This window comes from Rhinatrema bivittatum, chromosome 6 (genome assembly GCF_901001135.1).
Source record: "Rhinatrema bivittatum chromosome 6, aRhiBiv1.1, whole genome shotgun sequence".
Taxonomy (NCBI): Eukaryota; Metazoa; Chordata; class Amphibia; order Gymnophiona; family Rhinatrematidae; genus Rhinatrema; species Rhinatrema bivittatum.
This window is the reverse complement of record NC_042620.1, coordinates 191,456,383-191,473,955: the sequence shown is the minus strand read 5'-3', so window position 1 is coordinate 191,473,955 and position 17,573 is coordinate 191,456,383. Positions and strand designations below refer to the sequence as shown.

The following is a 17,573-nucleotide window of genomic DNA, read 5'->3' as shown; positions in this document are numbered from 1 at the left end:
TGTATGTGTGCGTGTATGAGATGAGTTGAGAGTGTGTGTGGGAGTGAGGACCTGAATGTTTGCAGAGACAGCATGTGAGAGCCTCTGTGTGTGTGTGAGAGAGACAGCATGTGACAGTGAGAGCCTGTGCTTGAGCAAGACAGCATGTGGGAGTGAAAGAGAGCCTGTGTGCCAGAGTCAGACAGCATGTGCCAGTGAGAGACTGTGTGTATGAATGATTGTATGAGAGAGAGCATGTGACAATGAGAGCCTGTGCTTGAGCAAGACAGCATGTGGGAGTGAGAGAGAGCCTGTGTGCCAGAGTCAGACAGCATGTGCAAGAGAGAGACGGTGTATACATGATTGTATGAGAGAGAGCATGTGAGAGTGAGTGCCTGTGTATGTGTGTGTGTGAGAGAGAGAGAAAGCATGTGAGAATGAGAACCTGACTGTGTGTTTGAGGGAAGAAGACAGATAGAGAGAAAAGAAATATGTTATAAAAGGAATTGGCAAAAAAATAAGAAAGGGAAGGTGGAAAAAAAAAAAGCCTGTGACCAACTGATTAGAAAACTAAGATCAGACAGCAAATGTAAAAAAAAATAAATTATTTTTTACTGATTGGAACATGTAATCTTTGGGAATGTGCAAGAGTAGCACTTTCTCTATGCGGATCTCACAATGTACCATGAGGCCTGCACAGAGGAGGCAGCAGAATGGGCTTCAGTGCCAATAGTAGCAATCAGCACCTCCGCAATAGCCATACAGCAACAGTGACAGTGGCAGCAGAGGAATGAGAGAGGCTCTGAGGTTGCTGGCAAAAGAAAGAGAGGGGGGTCTCTGCCTTTAGTGTGTGCATGTGTATGAATGGGAGTTTGCCTGGCGGTGTATGTGTGTGAATGCATGGGTGCCTGCCTGAGGGTGTGTCTGTGTATGAGAATGAATGGGTGTCTTCCTGGGGTTTGTATGTGTGAGAATAGATGCCTGCCTGTTTGTGCTGTATGTGTGTGTGTGTGTGAGAATAAATTGGTGCCTGCCTGGGGGTCTGGGTGTGAGAATGAATGTGTGCATGCCTGGGGGATGGGGAGGGAGTGGTGTGAAAATGAATGGGAGCCCGCCTGGGGGTCAGTGTGAGAATGACTGGGAGCTTGCCTGTGTGTGTGTGTGTGTGTTTGTGTGAGAACGATTGGAAGCTTGCCTGGGAGTGTGTGTTTGTGTGTATGTGAGGGAGCCAGTGAGAGCATGAGTGTGTATGAGAAAATCCAGGGGAGTAAGAGTTTGTGGGGGGGGGGGGGTGTGGAGGGGGAGAGAGTGCCTTAGAGCCTGAGTGTGTCAGTGTCTGTGAGAGCGAGAGGTTATGGTTGGGTATAAGAGCATGAATGTGTATGTATGTGACAGTGTATGTGTGAGAGAGAATGGACATGTGAGTATGTGTGAGAGAGAGAGGATAACCTCAATCAAGAGCTCCCATGTATGGACAGCAGGGGCTTTTTAAAATCCTTATTAGTTTTAATTATTGTGTGTTATTTGATATATGTGCTGTTTTGAAATATTTTATTGGTTTTAGGAAATTGTAAAAAATGTATATGATTTTAATTAATAGAAATTCTATTTATCAGTAGTTTTAAAATATTATTTTATTAGTATGGTTTTACTATTATAACTGATGCTTTATGTTTCTTGATTTTATTTGTTTTATGAAGAATGGTGGTTCTGTTTTTCCATTGTTAATACACAGAGTCTGGCTTCTTGGGGTTTCCATTTCAGTTTTTTCTAATTTGTGCTCCTTTATTTTGTATTCTGTATTTGGTGAGGGTCTGTCTCTGCTCTGTGTGTGTGTGACCATGATGAGAGATTCTGCTAGCATAGGGATCTATAGCAATCGGGTTTGTTTTGTTTCCTCAGTAGGTGGAGTATTGGTATTCTAGGACCCAGTGTAATATTTACCCTTGCTTATTCACAGGTAGGGTTATTGTTGTTTGAGTCCTTGGTGTTATTACTGTTATGTTATGATGGGATTGCAGTATAGATTTTGAGTGTCTTTTTTGTGGTGTTTTGTGTTAGTTCACAATGTGCCTGGCAGTGGAAGCTGTTTGTGCTGCTGTTACTGTGAAGTGACACCAGAATTTGAAAATATCTTTCAGTATGATGAGCTGTAAGGGAAACATCCAAGCTCCATTGTTTGGGGGAATTTCAGTGGATGCACAGAGTTACAGAACTGGAGGTACAGGATTTATATTGACATTCTGTTCCTTCCTATATATTCCTGACTTCACTCTCATAGCCACATAGAATCAGTTGACTGAGGCTATCAACATAATTTTATAGTGTGAAACTGGCCAGCTTTTTAAAATAACGCAGAGGACCCTTTGGACTTTTTTATTAACACTTTTTTTTAATAACCAATTTTAAAGCAGGATCCATGCTATAGAGGTGGGTGAGATGAAGAAATGTCATTTTGGCGCCCCCCCCCCCCCCCCCAATTCTTCTGTCTGGAGACACCACTGATTTTCTGTGACCTTAAGCATTAGTACAAGAAGGATTAAGGGGGGATGCTGGAGAGGCACACATGCATTGGCCCCCGGGCACCGGAGACCCTTGGTGCGTCAATGGGTGCGAGCCATATGGAGCCGCAAGTGGTGGCAAAGAGGAGTGGAGTTTGGCAGGCCGCAAGCAGTGCCCAACCTGCTTGCGACCCAGAAAACCCCAGTCAGCGGGCATGATCGAGAATGAGGTAAGGGTCGGGGCCGAGACCGGGGGGGGGGGGGGGCGCAAGGGAGAAGGCTCGCCTAGGGCGCCAAATCCCCTTGCACCGGCCCTGGATAGGCCATATGGTCTTTTTCTGCTGTCACATTTCTCTGTTTCTATGTTAAGCAACTGAGAAAACTGCCAGGCTGTTCATGGTCAGAAACATAGTGCTACTTCCAGTGCCACACAGTTCCATCTGAACTACAAACAGAACATAAGCAGAGAGTCACTTCAGGTGAAGGCATTTTAGAACACAGCATTGTGTGACCATGGTAAAACATATACTTTTAATTCCAAGCAAATGTAAAAATATACGAAATAAAATGACCTTGGAGAAAAGGGACAGAACACCTAGGAAAAAGACCAACAAAGCTTCAGATAAGGCCCCTGTCAGGCAATCTTTTAACATACAATACTCTCTTAAACAGAAACAGCTTTCAGATGCCCTTAAGGAAGATTTTGGCAAGGGATCGACATGCAAATATTTTAGGTTCTTTGGCCTACGGAGTTATTTTATAGTGTGCTTTGCTTTCTTTCTTGTATTTCACTCTTTGCCATATTCGAAACATGCATACATATAAAACATTAGTTCCTTATGCCCTTGCCTTGAAAGCTAGTTTTCAAAGTTCTTGTAAGCCTATTTTACAGTAAAATATGATTATAAGCACGATTGCTATTTAAGTGTTGTCTGCCCACAGCAGAGCTGATGGCCTATGATTTGCTGCTTCTTCATGGTTTTATAATTTGGCATAAAGATGGATGAGCCAGACAGAGGCATTCCACGCAGTGGCCTGTTAATATTTTTACAGGTTGTCCTCTCCTGTCTCTTTTTTGATTTTTGTATCCTGGTTTGTTTCAGTGATTTCCCTCTCCCCAACCACTCATATCATTTTTGTCACACTAGGATTGCTTCTAATTTCTTCACTGAAGACCTGCTGCTGAGAATGCCTTGAAATATGATCTCTGGCAAGAACTGTTTTCGCTTGTCTTTCACTTATATCTGTATATATTTTTTTTTTACATATAAAGTACTGAAATCATACCATTTCTCTTTCTGAGAAATGACTTTTAGCAAAATACAGAGCAGTGGAAACTGTAACAGAAGGTATAGGAGTTGAACATAATAAAAACTCACAGCAATCTAATCTTTTCTCAACAAAAGACACTGAAAGGAAAAGGAGCAACCGTGAAAGAAGGTGGCTGAAGCCCTGTAATTACTGCCTTTTCACTAAACCACATCCTGTCAAGGGCAGGACCTGGGTGGAAGGGGGGGGCTGGCGATCTTGCCTCTGTTCTGCAAGTGTCTTCTGCCCCGGCAGACATGCATGCTTTGAAGGCTCGCTTCTGGAAGGGAAGAACCGTCCAGAGTTCTCCACAGGAAATGTCTTCTGACCACAAGGCACCACCGAAACCCGGGCCCTTCAAGCACAATCAGATAAAACAACCGTGCAGGCCTGACAAGCAAATGGACTGAGAAAAAAAAAAAGTGTCAAACATGTGGCTGCGTAGATGGGTTCCAGAGAGGAAGCGGCTTCATAGCGCCCAATGGTCTCAATTTGATAACGAATCTTAAAGCCTGGCTTGTCAGTCTAAGTCAGAGTATACGTCGTCTTATAGTGCTATAATTTACATTGTGAAAGAAGAGTATCAGAATACAATAGGACACTGGCAGGAGAGTGAAAAAATTCAGGGATGGCCTGCAGCCCTGGCCCCTCAACTCTGGTCCCTTGTGAGCCACCAGCAAATCTAGTTTTCAGGATGATTAAACCATTGCAAATTCACTTGGTACAAACTTCAAGCGTGTGCAAATCTGTTTCCTGAATATTCACAGTGAATGTGAACATCCTCAAGGCCCCAGACCAACTGGTGCCTCATAAGGGCTGCAGATGGGGGGGACACCACTGGTCTGCAGTCTCATGCCTGACAGCAGCAGAAAATGAGAGCTAGAACATGCTCTCAGCCATTCAGGAAGCTGACTTCCCATGCGGAAACCTCTGCACCTTGAACTCTGACCTGTTTTGAAGATCTCGTAGCGCAGTGAGAAGCCGGCGCCTTGGCGGGCGTAGTCTGAGATGAACTTGATGTAGAGGGAGGAACCCGAGGAGATGATGGTAGGGGGAGCAATGTTTCCGCAGTGCTTCCCCAGCAGGTCCGCTGCTTCGCCATCACCATCCCGGATTTCAATAAAGTCGTATCTATTAAAAGACAGGGGAAGGAGGCAGATAATAGTCTGAATTATGTTGTGCCTTTCATCCAGGCAACATCCTAAATATTTTGTAGTTTAGTACTTCAGGAACATATATATATATATATATATATATATATATATATATATGCACACAGCTATCTCCGGGGAGAATGGCACAATCACACATTTCTGGCAGCATGAACATTTTGAAAAAAAAAGGGGCTGGTGCAAGAGTATTTAGCAGTCTAGGTGAACCTCTCCCTCCATTTCCCTATTGGCAGGCAGCAGCTCCAGCACAGCTCTCCCTCATACTTGCACAGAACTGGCTCTGGCACAGCACCGCTCTGGGCCTCACGTTGGAGGGATTTAGCCATCCCAAAATCTTGGTGATCTAGAGGGCTTACCTAGTTTGCCTACCGAAAGCACCGGCCCTGCCTGGGTTACTGCTACAAAGAGTACAAACAAGCAAATTCTGACTGGCACCCATTTACTGAGTTATGTCCATGCTATTTTTTTTTTTTTTGGCGGCCGGTTAGGATTATTCATTTCTTTCATACCAGGAACACTTCACGATTAGGCAAAAATGTTATTTTTTTTTCTCAGTTACATGAAAAGGTATTAATGCAAACTAATCGCTGTGTTTTCAGAGCCCTGTGTACTAAGCATTTTTTTTCCATAGACACAAACCCTTAGTACATAGGCTCTTAAACCTTCACAAATGTTAGCATAGTTACCACAGTCTTGTTTAAATAAATGAAGGAAAAAACCTCTTCTCTCTTTACACTTGCAGCTCTATTCCTCTGTATTACTGTCTTCTTTTGTAGCTATCTTCTTGCCTTCCATGTCAATCACTTATTTATACTCTCCCACTCCTTTGGACTAAATACCAACTTCAGGTCTCGCCTTTGATATTTTAGCTGCTAAGCCCATGCCTAACAGAAGGGATGAGATTTGAATCCAAGGTCATCATGTCTAGGCAGCCACATTAAAGAACCCCCCCCAGCATTTATCTCAAAAGTCAAGATGTTAATTCTCACATCCTGCCCAAACTCCAACATAGGTTACACAGCCTAGTGCTTGTTTAACCTCCTCTCCCTGCTCCACTCTGCAAAACTGGGATTCATGGGATAGAAATTTGAAGAAGATACTAGCACCGCACAAAAACGAATGTACAATCAGAGTTTAATTTGAGGGGGGGGGGGGGGACAGGGGACGGCCTAGAATGAGGTTCCATCACTTCTTTTCACACTTAATAGGCAGAGCGACAGGGGTTTTCTGCCCCAGTCCCTCCCATCCAGGCAGTTTGCAGGGAATAAGAGGGGAGGGGTTGAACCTGAAGCAGAGAAAAGAAGCCGCTCTGCTCCCTAATCCAGCTCCCCCCCCCCCCCCCCCTCCTGTTCTGCAGGGAGCAGGAAGGATAGGGGTGATCCTGATGCTTACACCACGGAGCAAGGAACAGACATGAAACGAGGTTGAATTAGCACACGTTTGAAACTTCAATCCTGGCCTTGATGAAAGGCGTTCTGCTCACAGGTATCAAACACGTACTAAATTAATTCAACCTCTTTTTGGATGTGTCACCTAGAGCTTAAGCTCTGGTAGAACGATCCAGAACCGTGTTCTGCCACCTTTTTTTTTTCTGGGACCCAAGGAAACTGAGCAGAACCGGCAGTGCAAATCAGTTTTGGCTCCTCTGCAGAAACGGAGCAAAGCCAGCAGCAGCTCGTGCCATTTCTGGCCCACCAGGGTCCTGGCTGGAGCAGAGCAGAGCAGAGACTGTTGGAGCCGCTTACCCTGAGACAGCAGCAGCAGCCACATGGCCTTTATTTTTGTGCGATTTTCCAGCACAATTGAGGAGGCTGCGAGAGAGAGCGGCAAAGCAGGAAGACACATGAGGTGAATGCCTGTCAGCCCCTCTGCTTCTGCCGCTCTGGTTTACTGGCCCCACTGTTGCTTATTGTGCTGGTTTCCTGAGTCCCATCATCTCTGCCACTGGTGACCACACTGGGGGGAGGGGAGGTTAGTGATCAAAGGGAAGGAAAGGAGAGTGAGTTGGGGAGGGGCAAAAGATTAAGTGAGGGAATATGAGAGAAGGAAGAGTGAGGGAGGGGACTGGAGAGAGGAGAGGATGAGGGTGAGGGTGAGCAAAAAAAAGATGAGTGAGCAGATCGTAGGGACTGTGGGTTGTGTGGAGGAGAGTGGAGAGTGACTGAAGAGATCAAAGATGCTGTGGGGTGTGAGTGAGGGGTTTAGAGGGTCTGAGGAGTGTGTGAGATGATCAGAGTTGGGGGAGGCAGTCTGTGAGTGAGGGGATCTGAGGGTTCGGGAAAGAGGGAATGAGGGAAGAGGAGAGAAGGGAGGCGAGTCGAGGAGCATGTGGTGCTGCTTCCGTCTTCCTCCTCAGAGGATGTGAGGAGCAGGCTGTGCGTTTGACATCTCTGGTGAATGTGAGGTCTGCTAGAATGTCATCCACAAACACTCTTTGCAGGAGCCCCCATCTGAGGAAGCAGAGGAGATCAGGCAGTACACACTAGTCTGCCCTCACCTCCAAGGCAGAAGAGAACCAGTTGATTCTGGCTTGAAGAAGAGGCCTGTGCCTTATTGGCTAAGGAAGGAGAGGAGGAGAGTTGCTGGAGAGGGTAATTTTCTAGGGTGGGATGGGAGGAAGACTTGAGGAGTAGCAGGGATTAGGTATGAGACTCTGGGGCACTAGACCCACTGGAAGGATATCAAGGACCACTATGGCATTATTGGGGTGGGTTGGGAATTGAGGGCCAGGATTCTTAGGGTGGAGAGGAGGAGGGGGGTTGAAAGAAAGGGCTCTATTCTCTCTACCCTCAAACTGCTCGTCCTTCTTACTCCAGTGACCCTCCACCCGCAGATCCCACAGTGCTCAGCCCCCAGCTATCCACTGCTCACCAGTGCTCATCAAATGAAGAATGGCTGGGGGTTGAGCACTGGTGGGGGTGGGAGATGGAGGGTCACTGGGATAAGAAGGAAGAAGGTGTTTGCATATGTGAGTGTGTGAGAGAGAGAAAGCGAATGTTTGCGGAAGGAGAGGGAGGCTTCTTATCCAGCCCTGCCCCTGCCCCTGCCCTCACACAGGTCACACCTGGTCCTGCTCTGCCCTCCCCAGCCCCTGCCTGCTTCACTTCCAAACAGGCCGGTGCAGTATCGGTGCGCGGAAAACGGGCACTCATGGCCTGCTCTCCTAATGTGCGCCGTTTGACCTCTCCAGGGCACCTGATTTAATATTTAAATCAGCTGCCACAGTAAAAAGGAGGCGTTAGGGGAAACTGTGCACCCCTAGCGCCTCCTCGGCAGCGGGCGCCCAGGAGAGGTGGCTGTCAGTGGATTAGGAAAACGGATGCTCAGTTTTGCAAGTGTCCCTTTTTCTAACCTGACCGCTGGCGCACTTTAAAAAAATTTATTTTTTTTTTTAAAGGTTCTCCTCTTTTTTTGTTCCTCCGACTTAATATCGCCATAATATTAAATTGGAGGAAGTACAGAAAAACAGTATTTCTGCTTCTTTGTACACTTTTTGGGCTGCTCAGAAATTAACGCCTGCACTAGGCAGGTGTTAATTTCTGAGGGTAAAAATGTGCGCATCAGGCGCACATTTTATTTTTGCATCGGGGGAGAATAGCTAATAGCGCTCATGAACATGCATTTGCATGTGATGAGCGCTATTCGCTTCATGGGGGGGGAGGGATGGATGCACATTTTGGATGCGCCTATCCCCTTATGGCTGAATTTTCAAATGCCGGTGCGCGTAAAAAGCAAGATATACGCGTGCTGCTGGGCCGAGCCTTCGCCAAGCACATTTTACAAATGGCCCAGCCCCGTTCCTATCTCCCGGTACACACATAAATCCCAGGCTGGTCAAAAGGGGTGGGCTGGGGGGGTCAAGTCTGTGTGGGGGCAGGGGGAGCGTGCACCAGCAGCCGGCCGGCGTGCAGAACTTACTGCTGCTCGAAGGAGCTGGTAAGTTTGAAAATAAAAAAAAAAGGTTAGATAGGGTAGGTTTAGGGGTCAGGGAGGAGAGGGGAAAAGGGAGGAAGGTAAGGTAGGGGGATAGGAAGTTTCCTCCCAGTCCGCTCCTTAATTGGAGCGGACTGGGAGGGAAGCGGTGTATGCCCTATCGGCATCGCTGCGCGTTTTTAACTAAAATCCCCCCAGTGCACGTGCGAGTCGCAACTCACCCTCACATGTGTGCAAGCGCTATAAAAAAATCTGGCGCGCACATGCGCGCGGGAATCGTATTTTATAACATGCGTGCAACGCGTGCATGTTATAAAATTGCCACGTCCATGTGCGCGCGCCAGGAACCACATGCACATGGATGCACGCGCACGTCTTTGAAAATCTACCCTTATAGCATAAAGGACGTGCGTCCAAAATGCATATCCAACCACGGGTTAACCAGTGCGCTCGGCTGAGCGCGCTGTATTGCATCGGCCTGTTTATGTCTACAAATTCAGCCCTGGGTTCAATAGCATAACACCTGAACAGTAACGATTATGCACAAAACCCTTTGGAAAGTTTAGTAAGAGAGCGATCAGCTTCGAAATTTTACTGGAACCAATACGGCGACACACGCCTTCATTCTTTTCCTCGGCCATGAATATCATCTTGGTATCCCTTATAATGGCGGGCTGAATGATCAGTCTTATATTTGAATTTTCAAACGGCCCACATCACTGCCAGGTTCTTGTTACCTGCAGTCTTTGCACCATTTTCAAAGGAAAAATATGAGCACACCCTTTACTTTGAAAATTGCCCCTAAGAAAAGGTATCGGCAGAGATTTGCACAAGCTTTTCCGTGGATACTTTTTCCCACCAAAACTACCCGCATAGATTTGACTCTAAAATGGCTCCAGGAAAAATCCCCACTACAAATGCAGATAAAAGTTTGTGCCTTTACCTGGGGTACGGGATGGGCAATTTTCAGACACTTGATTTACACTAACAAAATGCTTTTTTACCAGCGCACATCATTTTGAAAACTGCCCTCATTATGATCACAATGGTATTTGAGATGGCGTTTTTCTCCAGCATGCCCTAATGCCTTGCATTACATTAATGATAAAACAGTAACCGGAAAACGAAACAAGTTAGTGAAAGAGATGAAGGATGTGTGATCCCCAGGAAATTATTTATTCTTCCTCTGTCTTTCACTTTTACTCCCATGTCTTTCCAGATGTTTTCCTCGTAAGTACTGCCACTTGTTTAGGTGAGCCACTCAATTTCCCATCTCCTTACCCTGGTGCAGCCCCCCCCCCCCCCCCCTCCCCTTATGCCATTTTCCTGTTGGTTTGCAGGAACCTGTAAAACAAGGTCTAGCAAATCTCTTCCTCGGTTCTGGTGGGGGAGGCGGAAGAGGGGGACGTGGAGAGAAAGTTCATGCTCTGCTGAAGCCACAGCAAGAGACCCGCCTTAAGGAATTGAGACCCAGACAGCTCAGATCACTTGTCTCCGGTGACTGTGGGTTCTGCAAGAGCGTCACCCACAAACACTCTTTGCCCACAGCAGCGGTAAGCAGTAGGAGCAGGGACAGACGGATGGATTGCACATTCCTTTCCTGGAGCCCACCGGGAGGGTCTCCAAGCACACACTGCAAGCTATGCAGGGGGAAACCAAGGAAGAAACAAAGGCCCTGTATCCGAAGATCCATCCACGGTATTTTAATGGCTAAACAAGGAACGGAAAATCATCTGGTTGCTTTAGATTTTTTTTTTTTTTTTAAAAGACCTGCTGGGTCAGAAACTGAACGGAATCAAATCTGGTTCTCTAGGCTCCGTGTTCTAATCAGTACAGCGCCAGCCCTAGATCAGAGACATAATTCCGACTCAGCACCCTCCAGTCCCCTCAGCGCCCGGCTTTCTTTCTCCTCTGGTCTTTGCTGCTCCACTTATTTCAATCTTCTTATTTGCCTTTGGCCTGAAAGTACTTGTTGTAATAAAATAAGGTTGCCAGACTAAGGTCATGGTCAGAGCGCAGAGCAAGGATCCTGGAGCACAGATGTGTGAAAATATTTGCACCAAAAGCAAAAAGAGTTTTTGCCTTTTGGAAGTATTCACAGAATGAAAATGTTATTTTTCACACTCCCACAGACGCATGACTTTTTTTTTTCTCTTTTGATCTGGTAAATTCTCTCTGTTCCTTTGAGCTTCTAGGTCATTTGGAATGGGCCCCTGCTGGAGCTGCAGTGCCATGAACCCTCATTTGTAACTACCCAGGACTTTTTCCTCCATTTTTTAACTGTTCCCCCCCAGCTAATTCCCCACCCTCCCCAATCTAGTTCAGCCATTGCAGCAACCAGTCCTCAGCCAACAGCCTCCAGTACGCAACAAGCATGCACACCAGGTCTGACTGGTAGATGTCAGGGTTCAGCATCAGGGCTTTGATGCACTGCTCCCTGGGGCTGTGAACCATAGAAGCCTATTTCCAATGACCCATCAATTTTCTGTTAATTCCACAAGATTTTTCCACTTTTCATGCAAGCATTCATCTTTAAATACTAAAGCAAAGATGTTGCAAAAAGTTGCATATTCTACCAAAACTCAGTTGCAGAAGCAGGAATTTCTTTTCTGCACATCTGGAGGACCAGGTTCCCTTCTTTTTTGCGCCATTCCGTATGTCACCTTAAGCAATCTGTTCAGCCTCTCAAAGTTTTCTCGTAGGCTTTTTGGGAAAGAGACATTGTATTTTGTAGCATGCCATAAATACTAATAGGCTGTACAAATGATATATAAACTTTTTTTCTTCCACAGCATTTCTTTCATCAAGGCAGTCATGCTATGATTCTACATAGCACTAGAGGGAATCCACTGGTGAAATGCCAAACCCACCTGTCAATTCACTCGCAAGAAAGATGACTTTTCATGCATTATAAATACATGGATTATAATAGTCTATCTGCACATAAAGTACTATTTTTTAATATATCTGTGGTTCCTTGATCTCAGAAAATACAAATCTTCAGAGAGAGCCAGTGTGACCCCAGGAAATAAAATGTGTTTTAAAAGTGGCAAAGGATTTGATTAAAAATATGCAAATCTGACAATAAGCCTTGAATGTTACCCAACGTCTTCCTGCCAGAGTCCCTGTTGGCAGGGCTGTGGGATGTCTTGGAGAGACGAGGAAGCAGTGCAGACTCCATAGATGGGCATGGCTGGAAACCCCGCACCCTTCCACAATGAGCTGGACCAGCCTGGTGTTTGGGGGTTTTCTGCAGGCTGTTATTCCCAGTGCTACATGACACTTTAACTTTATTTATGTCTCTAAAGCTGTCTCAAGATATTCATTGCTGTTCTATCATTATCCAAAGACAGAGCACAGTGAGCAACTGTCAAAACAGTCCATTGCTGTTTCTCAGAGGGCAAAGTGAGGGAACAGAGATGCAATAAAGACATTGACTTGTTATTGTCCTGTTTTCTTCGGGTGCCAGGATCAGGGTACATCCCAGCTTTCCCTCTACACCCCACACATTCTGCCAATTGTTCCCAAGTGAAACCTACATTTTATATAATATTTACCACTTACACTACCGAGTACTTAGAGGTGTTGCTATTCTGTGTAAGATACAATTACATTTTTAGCAGGCATTTGCTCCAAGGAATGTACAATCTGAGCACAGAATGGTTAAATGATTTCCTCAAGGTAATGTGACGGAAGCAGGGAAAGTGGGATTAGAACCTGGAACTCCATACTTTATGGCTCTGTGTGCTAACCACTAACCTACACTGCAGAGGGCTGATATGCATTAATGGAGGGTAGGAGCAAGGCATCTCCATTGCATTGCTTTAGCCCCATCAACATGGGTGGGCAAGCTAGACTTCCGCAATGGGTGCCAAGCTGAGGTAGGGGCACCAGAGGACCGAGCAAAGAGGGCCAAGTTGCTGGCTTTCTTTGCATTCTTCTTCAAACCTGCCCACACACTTCCTGAGCTGGCCAATAATGGCCCAGCCTGTCCCAAGCTGGGGACGGGGGTGCCCACTGCAAGTGCTCCCTGGGGCACTGTCTTCCCCAGTGACAGTACTGGTTTTAGTACTCCTGTGATATCCTGATGTGCAAAAGCATATTTCTGTTTCAAGACATCTGTCTAACACCATTTACTGACATTTCTAAATGTTATAGGAACGGTCTGACAGGATCCCACTGGGTTTAGAAATGGATGGGAAATTAATATTTCTCCACAGGCATCAGATAGACTGTCAGCTTCATGTGATTTTGGGAGAGGCTCCTTTGTCCCTTTTCCCTGTCCTTCCTTTTCATGATGCCTATGCAACTGAATAAAAGTTAGCCCCTGTGTGCTCTGAGAAATAAGGAGACATCCTCAGTTTAGTTCTCAGTGGAAAAAATGTCCCTCTTTAATCACTAAAACCATCATCATGGTTGGCACTAATTGCCACCCTATTGGCAATGACAACAAGAGAGTTCAAAGAAGCTATCATTTGGATTGTAGAGTGCCTTTTTTCCAAACATATTCCCAATGAGCTTTGCAATTTAGTACATCAGATATCTATTACACATGCAACCATCTCTGGGATTGATGACCTGGTATCCCATTTCTGGCATTCAGATTGCATAAAATCTTCTAAAGATGACAGGGTAGAATAAACAATGTGACTTTCAGTTGAGTAACTGAGGCACAAGGAATTAAAATAACCTGTCTAGGACCGCACATGTCAGTGATGGTAGCAGAATCTCCTGAATGCATGTCCCAAGATTTCTCCAGCCTCATAGTTATATGCTTAGCTTCCATGCTCTAATTACTAGACCGGCTGTGCTTTTGCCCCTAGAGACAGACCTTCCAGAGCTGCTCTGATGTACAAGGAGGGTCATGAACAAATGGAGAGCTTCAGGTCAAGTATTATCAATCTGCTACATTTCACAAGCACTAACTGGGTCATTTATCATCTCACGTTAGGGCCCGAACACTAGCGCACGCATTATACAGCACAATGTGCGCTAATATGCAAATGTCACATTAGTTATGCAAGTGGGAGGAGTTTGGGCGAAGTTAATGGTAATGAACAGCTCCTAATGTCAAATGCGATAAGAGTAACGCACAGCAGCGTGGGTTTTAATGCTGGAAAGAACTACCCCCTTTTTCTGTGAGTTGTGCCCGCATTAGCTGTGCATTACAGGCCGAAAAGGTTTTTATCGCAAATGCCAGTTCGGGGGGAGAGAGAGAGAAATTCCTCACTGATGTCAACTTTGCTGTTCGTACCTCTGACTGTGTATGTAAAACTGCCCCCCCCCCCCAAACCTACCCCACCCTCCAAACCCCACCCCAAGTTAAAAGTGCCCCCTCTCTCATGCATTTGCAATAAAAACCTTTTCGGCTGGTAACGTGCCTAAGGTGGAGTAATCAGCATGAGGAAATTACCTATGCAATGTGGGAGCAGGGAAATTAGTCTAACCATGCCCCCACTCCCTTTTTTTTTTTTAATCACAGGCACTATTTCCACTATATTTATAGCATTTTGATGAATCTAGGTCTAAATTCTCTAAGATAATTTAAAAGAATTTTGAAAAATAAATAAAAAGGTGAGCACAGGGGGGCAAAAAAAAAAAAAAAAAAAGCAAAGAAACTGAGTTGCATTCAAGCAACAAACTGGAATCGCAACAAAGCAACTCACATCTTGGCACTCATCCACACCTTGCTCAAGAATGCTTCCACTCTGAAAATTCGGGGGAGGTTCAGAAAATTATGTATGGAGTAAATCATTGTGGGACAGATCCACAAGCCAGCCCCAATATCCCTTCTGTATTTTGAGAGTAAAGATGTCACAAGTCGATTACCTCCAGATAGTCATTTGTTTATGCAGCCCAAGTACCATGAAAATTTGAAGTTTACGGGCCTGATTTACTAAATATTTTCCCCATAGACACAAAATGGGAGAAGGGCATTCGTGAATCGGATCCTATCTTAGTAAAATGCTTTGTTTACATGTGCTATGTGTTAAAAAAAAACCCCAAGCCACCGAGCTGCGGCCAGCATTCAAACAATGAATGTAGTAACCCAACACGAATGCTGGAATAAAGTGATACAGTCCCGATACTTCAAATCAGTATATAATGACAACGTTTATTTCATTCAAGTTCGGCACCTCCATTGTTATAAGGGCGGTCTTATAAATACTCGGGGTCCCCCGACACGGTCCCGTGTTTCGCCAGCGGCTGCGTCGGGAGGGATACCCGCAGTGTTTTACAGGAAATCTAAAAACAATTATATAGGACTGTATTAACAATGGTTATGGTACAGAATATATAACAACAAATGAATACATGCACGCTCAGGTTATTACCTTTAGACGGAATTCATACGTTCCTGGCATGGAGTGCAATGAAAGAGAGAACGCTAACTACTTAAAAGCTGTCAAAACTCGCGCCAACCAGATTCTACAGACCAATCAGAATCGAGGAACAACCAACCAATCATATGTGGATAGGGAACGGCTGTAGCCTATCAGGATCATGTGAAATGAAACCATTCTATTTCTTTGTTAAGGCCCTTCGGTGAAACACTATCTAAGCGATGTATCCATCTCTGTTCACAGCGCAGTAGTAGAGTGTCGAAATCCCCACCACGCAGGGAGGGGGATACTACTTCTAAAACAAAGAAAAATAAATCAGATACTGTATGTGAGTGTAACGTCCAATGATCAACAAGTGGGGCCAGAATACGAGAGTGTCTAATGTTAGATCTGTGTTCGATCATCCGAGTGCGGATCTGTCTCCTAGTTTTTCCCACATAAACCTTATCACAGGGACAGCGTATGATGTATATAACGCCAGAAGAGGCACAGTCCGAGTCATGACGTAAGGTATAGCTCTTTGCGGTAAAAGGTTCAGTAAACTGAGATAAAGTGGTAGTGTGTGTACATACAGAACAGCTCCCACATGGTCTGTGAGTTCCTGTCTGTGTGCTACTGGAGCGATTTTGCAAAAAATCAGAAGAGGTCAGGATGTCCCGGAAGTTTTTCCCTCTGCGGTACGTAAATCTCAAAGTGCTGTGAAACAGACCTGAGAGGGCTAAAGAAGACCAATGTTTTCTAAGTATGATGGAAATTGCGTGACTGGATGGTGAAAACGGTAAAATACAATTCAACGAAGAGTTATCATCTCTTCGTGTGGGAAGGAATAACCAATCACGGTTCACATAAAGGGCTCTCTTATAAGCAGATTTTAAAACTTTATAGGGATACCCTCTCTGCCTAAACCGGGCAAACATCTCCTTAGCTTTTTCTACATAGTCAGCCGTCGTAGTGCATAGCCTACGTAGTCTCAAGAATTGTCCGGTGGGGATATTCTTTTTAAGGTTTTTGGGGTGACAACTATCAAACTTTAACACTGTGTTACAGTCGGTGTCTTTACGATAAATAGTGGTAGAAAAACCTGATCCAGTGTTGGAAATAAGTAAATCCAGGAACGGTATCTCTGAGTTATGTAAACAAAAGCTAAATTGTAAATGTGGGTTGCACTGATTCAACCAATCAAAAAATAAATAAAATTGTATCTCTGTCCCTAACCAGATTAACAGGATGTCATCAATATAACGATACCATGAATGTATAAATTTCCACCAGCCTGAAGGATATATATATGTTTCTTCGAATTTGACGAGTCTGAAAGGCAGAATATAAAATGAATGAATAAATACATATAGTTTAGGGTTGATAACTGGTTCTATGCTATAAAGAAAGGCCTAATCCAGTCTTGACTTTATCCAAATGAATAAATGCATTTGTAATTCTGATTGTTTTAGGGAAATGAATGGGAAAATCAGAATTACAAGTTCACACATGTAAAAGGATACAATCAGGAGTGGACTGGCCTATACCTTATGACACAGAGCCAACTGGCAGCTCTTGGTAAGATGGACTTTATTTTTTTGTAACAAGAAATTCCCAGAATTGTTTGAAAGAAGAATTGAAAACCAGGACTGTCTCATTAGCAGCTTGGGATATCTGAAACCATCTAGTACCCTACCTTTAGCGGTAGCATATGTAGACTATAGGAAACTGAGCCAAGATTGTGCAGCACCAGGAATGCTGGGAGCTGAGACCATGGTAGCTAGTGCAAGCTGTGATACAGAAAAGCACATGCACAGCAAACCTTATTACAGACCTACCAGGTCTCCTGCGTTCCATTCAGTCAGAGACTTCCATATCCAGGATCTTTCTCCCTCTCCCACACTTACGCAGGAGAGGTCAAGAGAGATCAAGCTCCAGCATGCACAAGAAAGCGCTGGCTCAAGTCCTCTCTCTGATGAGTCCTAGTTCCTCTTTTCTCCACCCTAGTCAAGCAAGGCAGGCCAGGGGCTAATCAGTGGTGGTGAGGTGGAGCAGCTCCAATCACCTGCCTGCTATTTTCTGGCACAACCACAAGGGGAACAGAGAGGGGAGCGACACGTGCTCACTCCGCCCGAGCTGGCCAAGACAGAATTCCTTAACTTTTCCCCAAAATTAATTTCCCCTCTTCCTCCTTTCTCTATTTCTTTGGGTTAACACTGTCATTCTCCCAGGCCCCTGAGTCCGTAACCTTGTGCTCATCTTCAGCTCCTCTCTCTCCGTCTCTACACACATCCAAAACACTGCTAAAATATATCATTTCTTTCTCTATAACATCACCAAAAGCCATCCTTTCCTTT

The 17,573-nt window shown here is 45.1% G+C and overlaps 1 protein-coding gene across 2 annotated transcripts in view; it reads right to left on the bottom strand.

The window, feature by feature from the left end:
- NRP2 (neuropilin 2) overlaps positions 1-17,573 on the bottom strand; it is a 277,836-nt gene that overhangs the window by 197,320 nt on the left and 62,943 nt on the right. For both annotated transcript variants that reach the window (XM_029606320.1, XM_029606319.1), the window contains exon 3: positions 4,738-4,919. In XM_029606320.1, the coding sequence (XP_029462180.1) occupies positions 4,738-4,919 (182 nt within the window). The remainder of the gene's footprint in view (positions 1-4,737; positions 4,920-17,573) is intronic.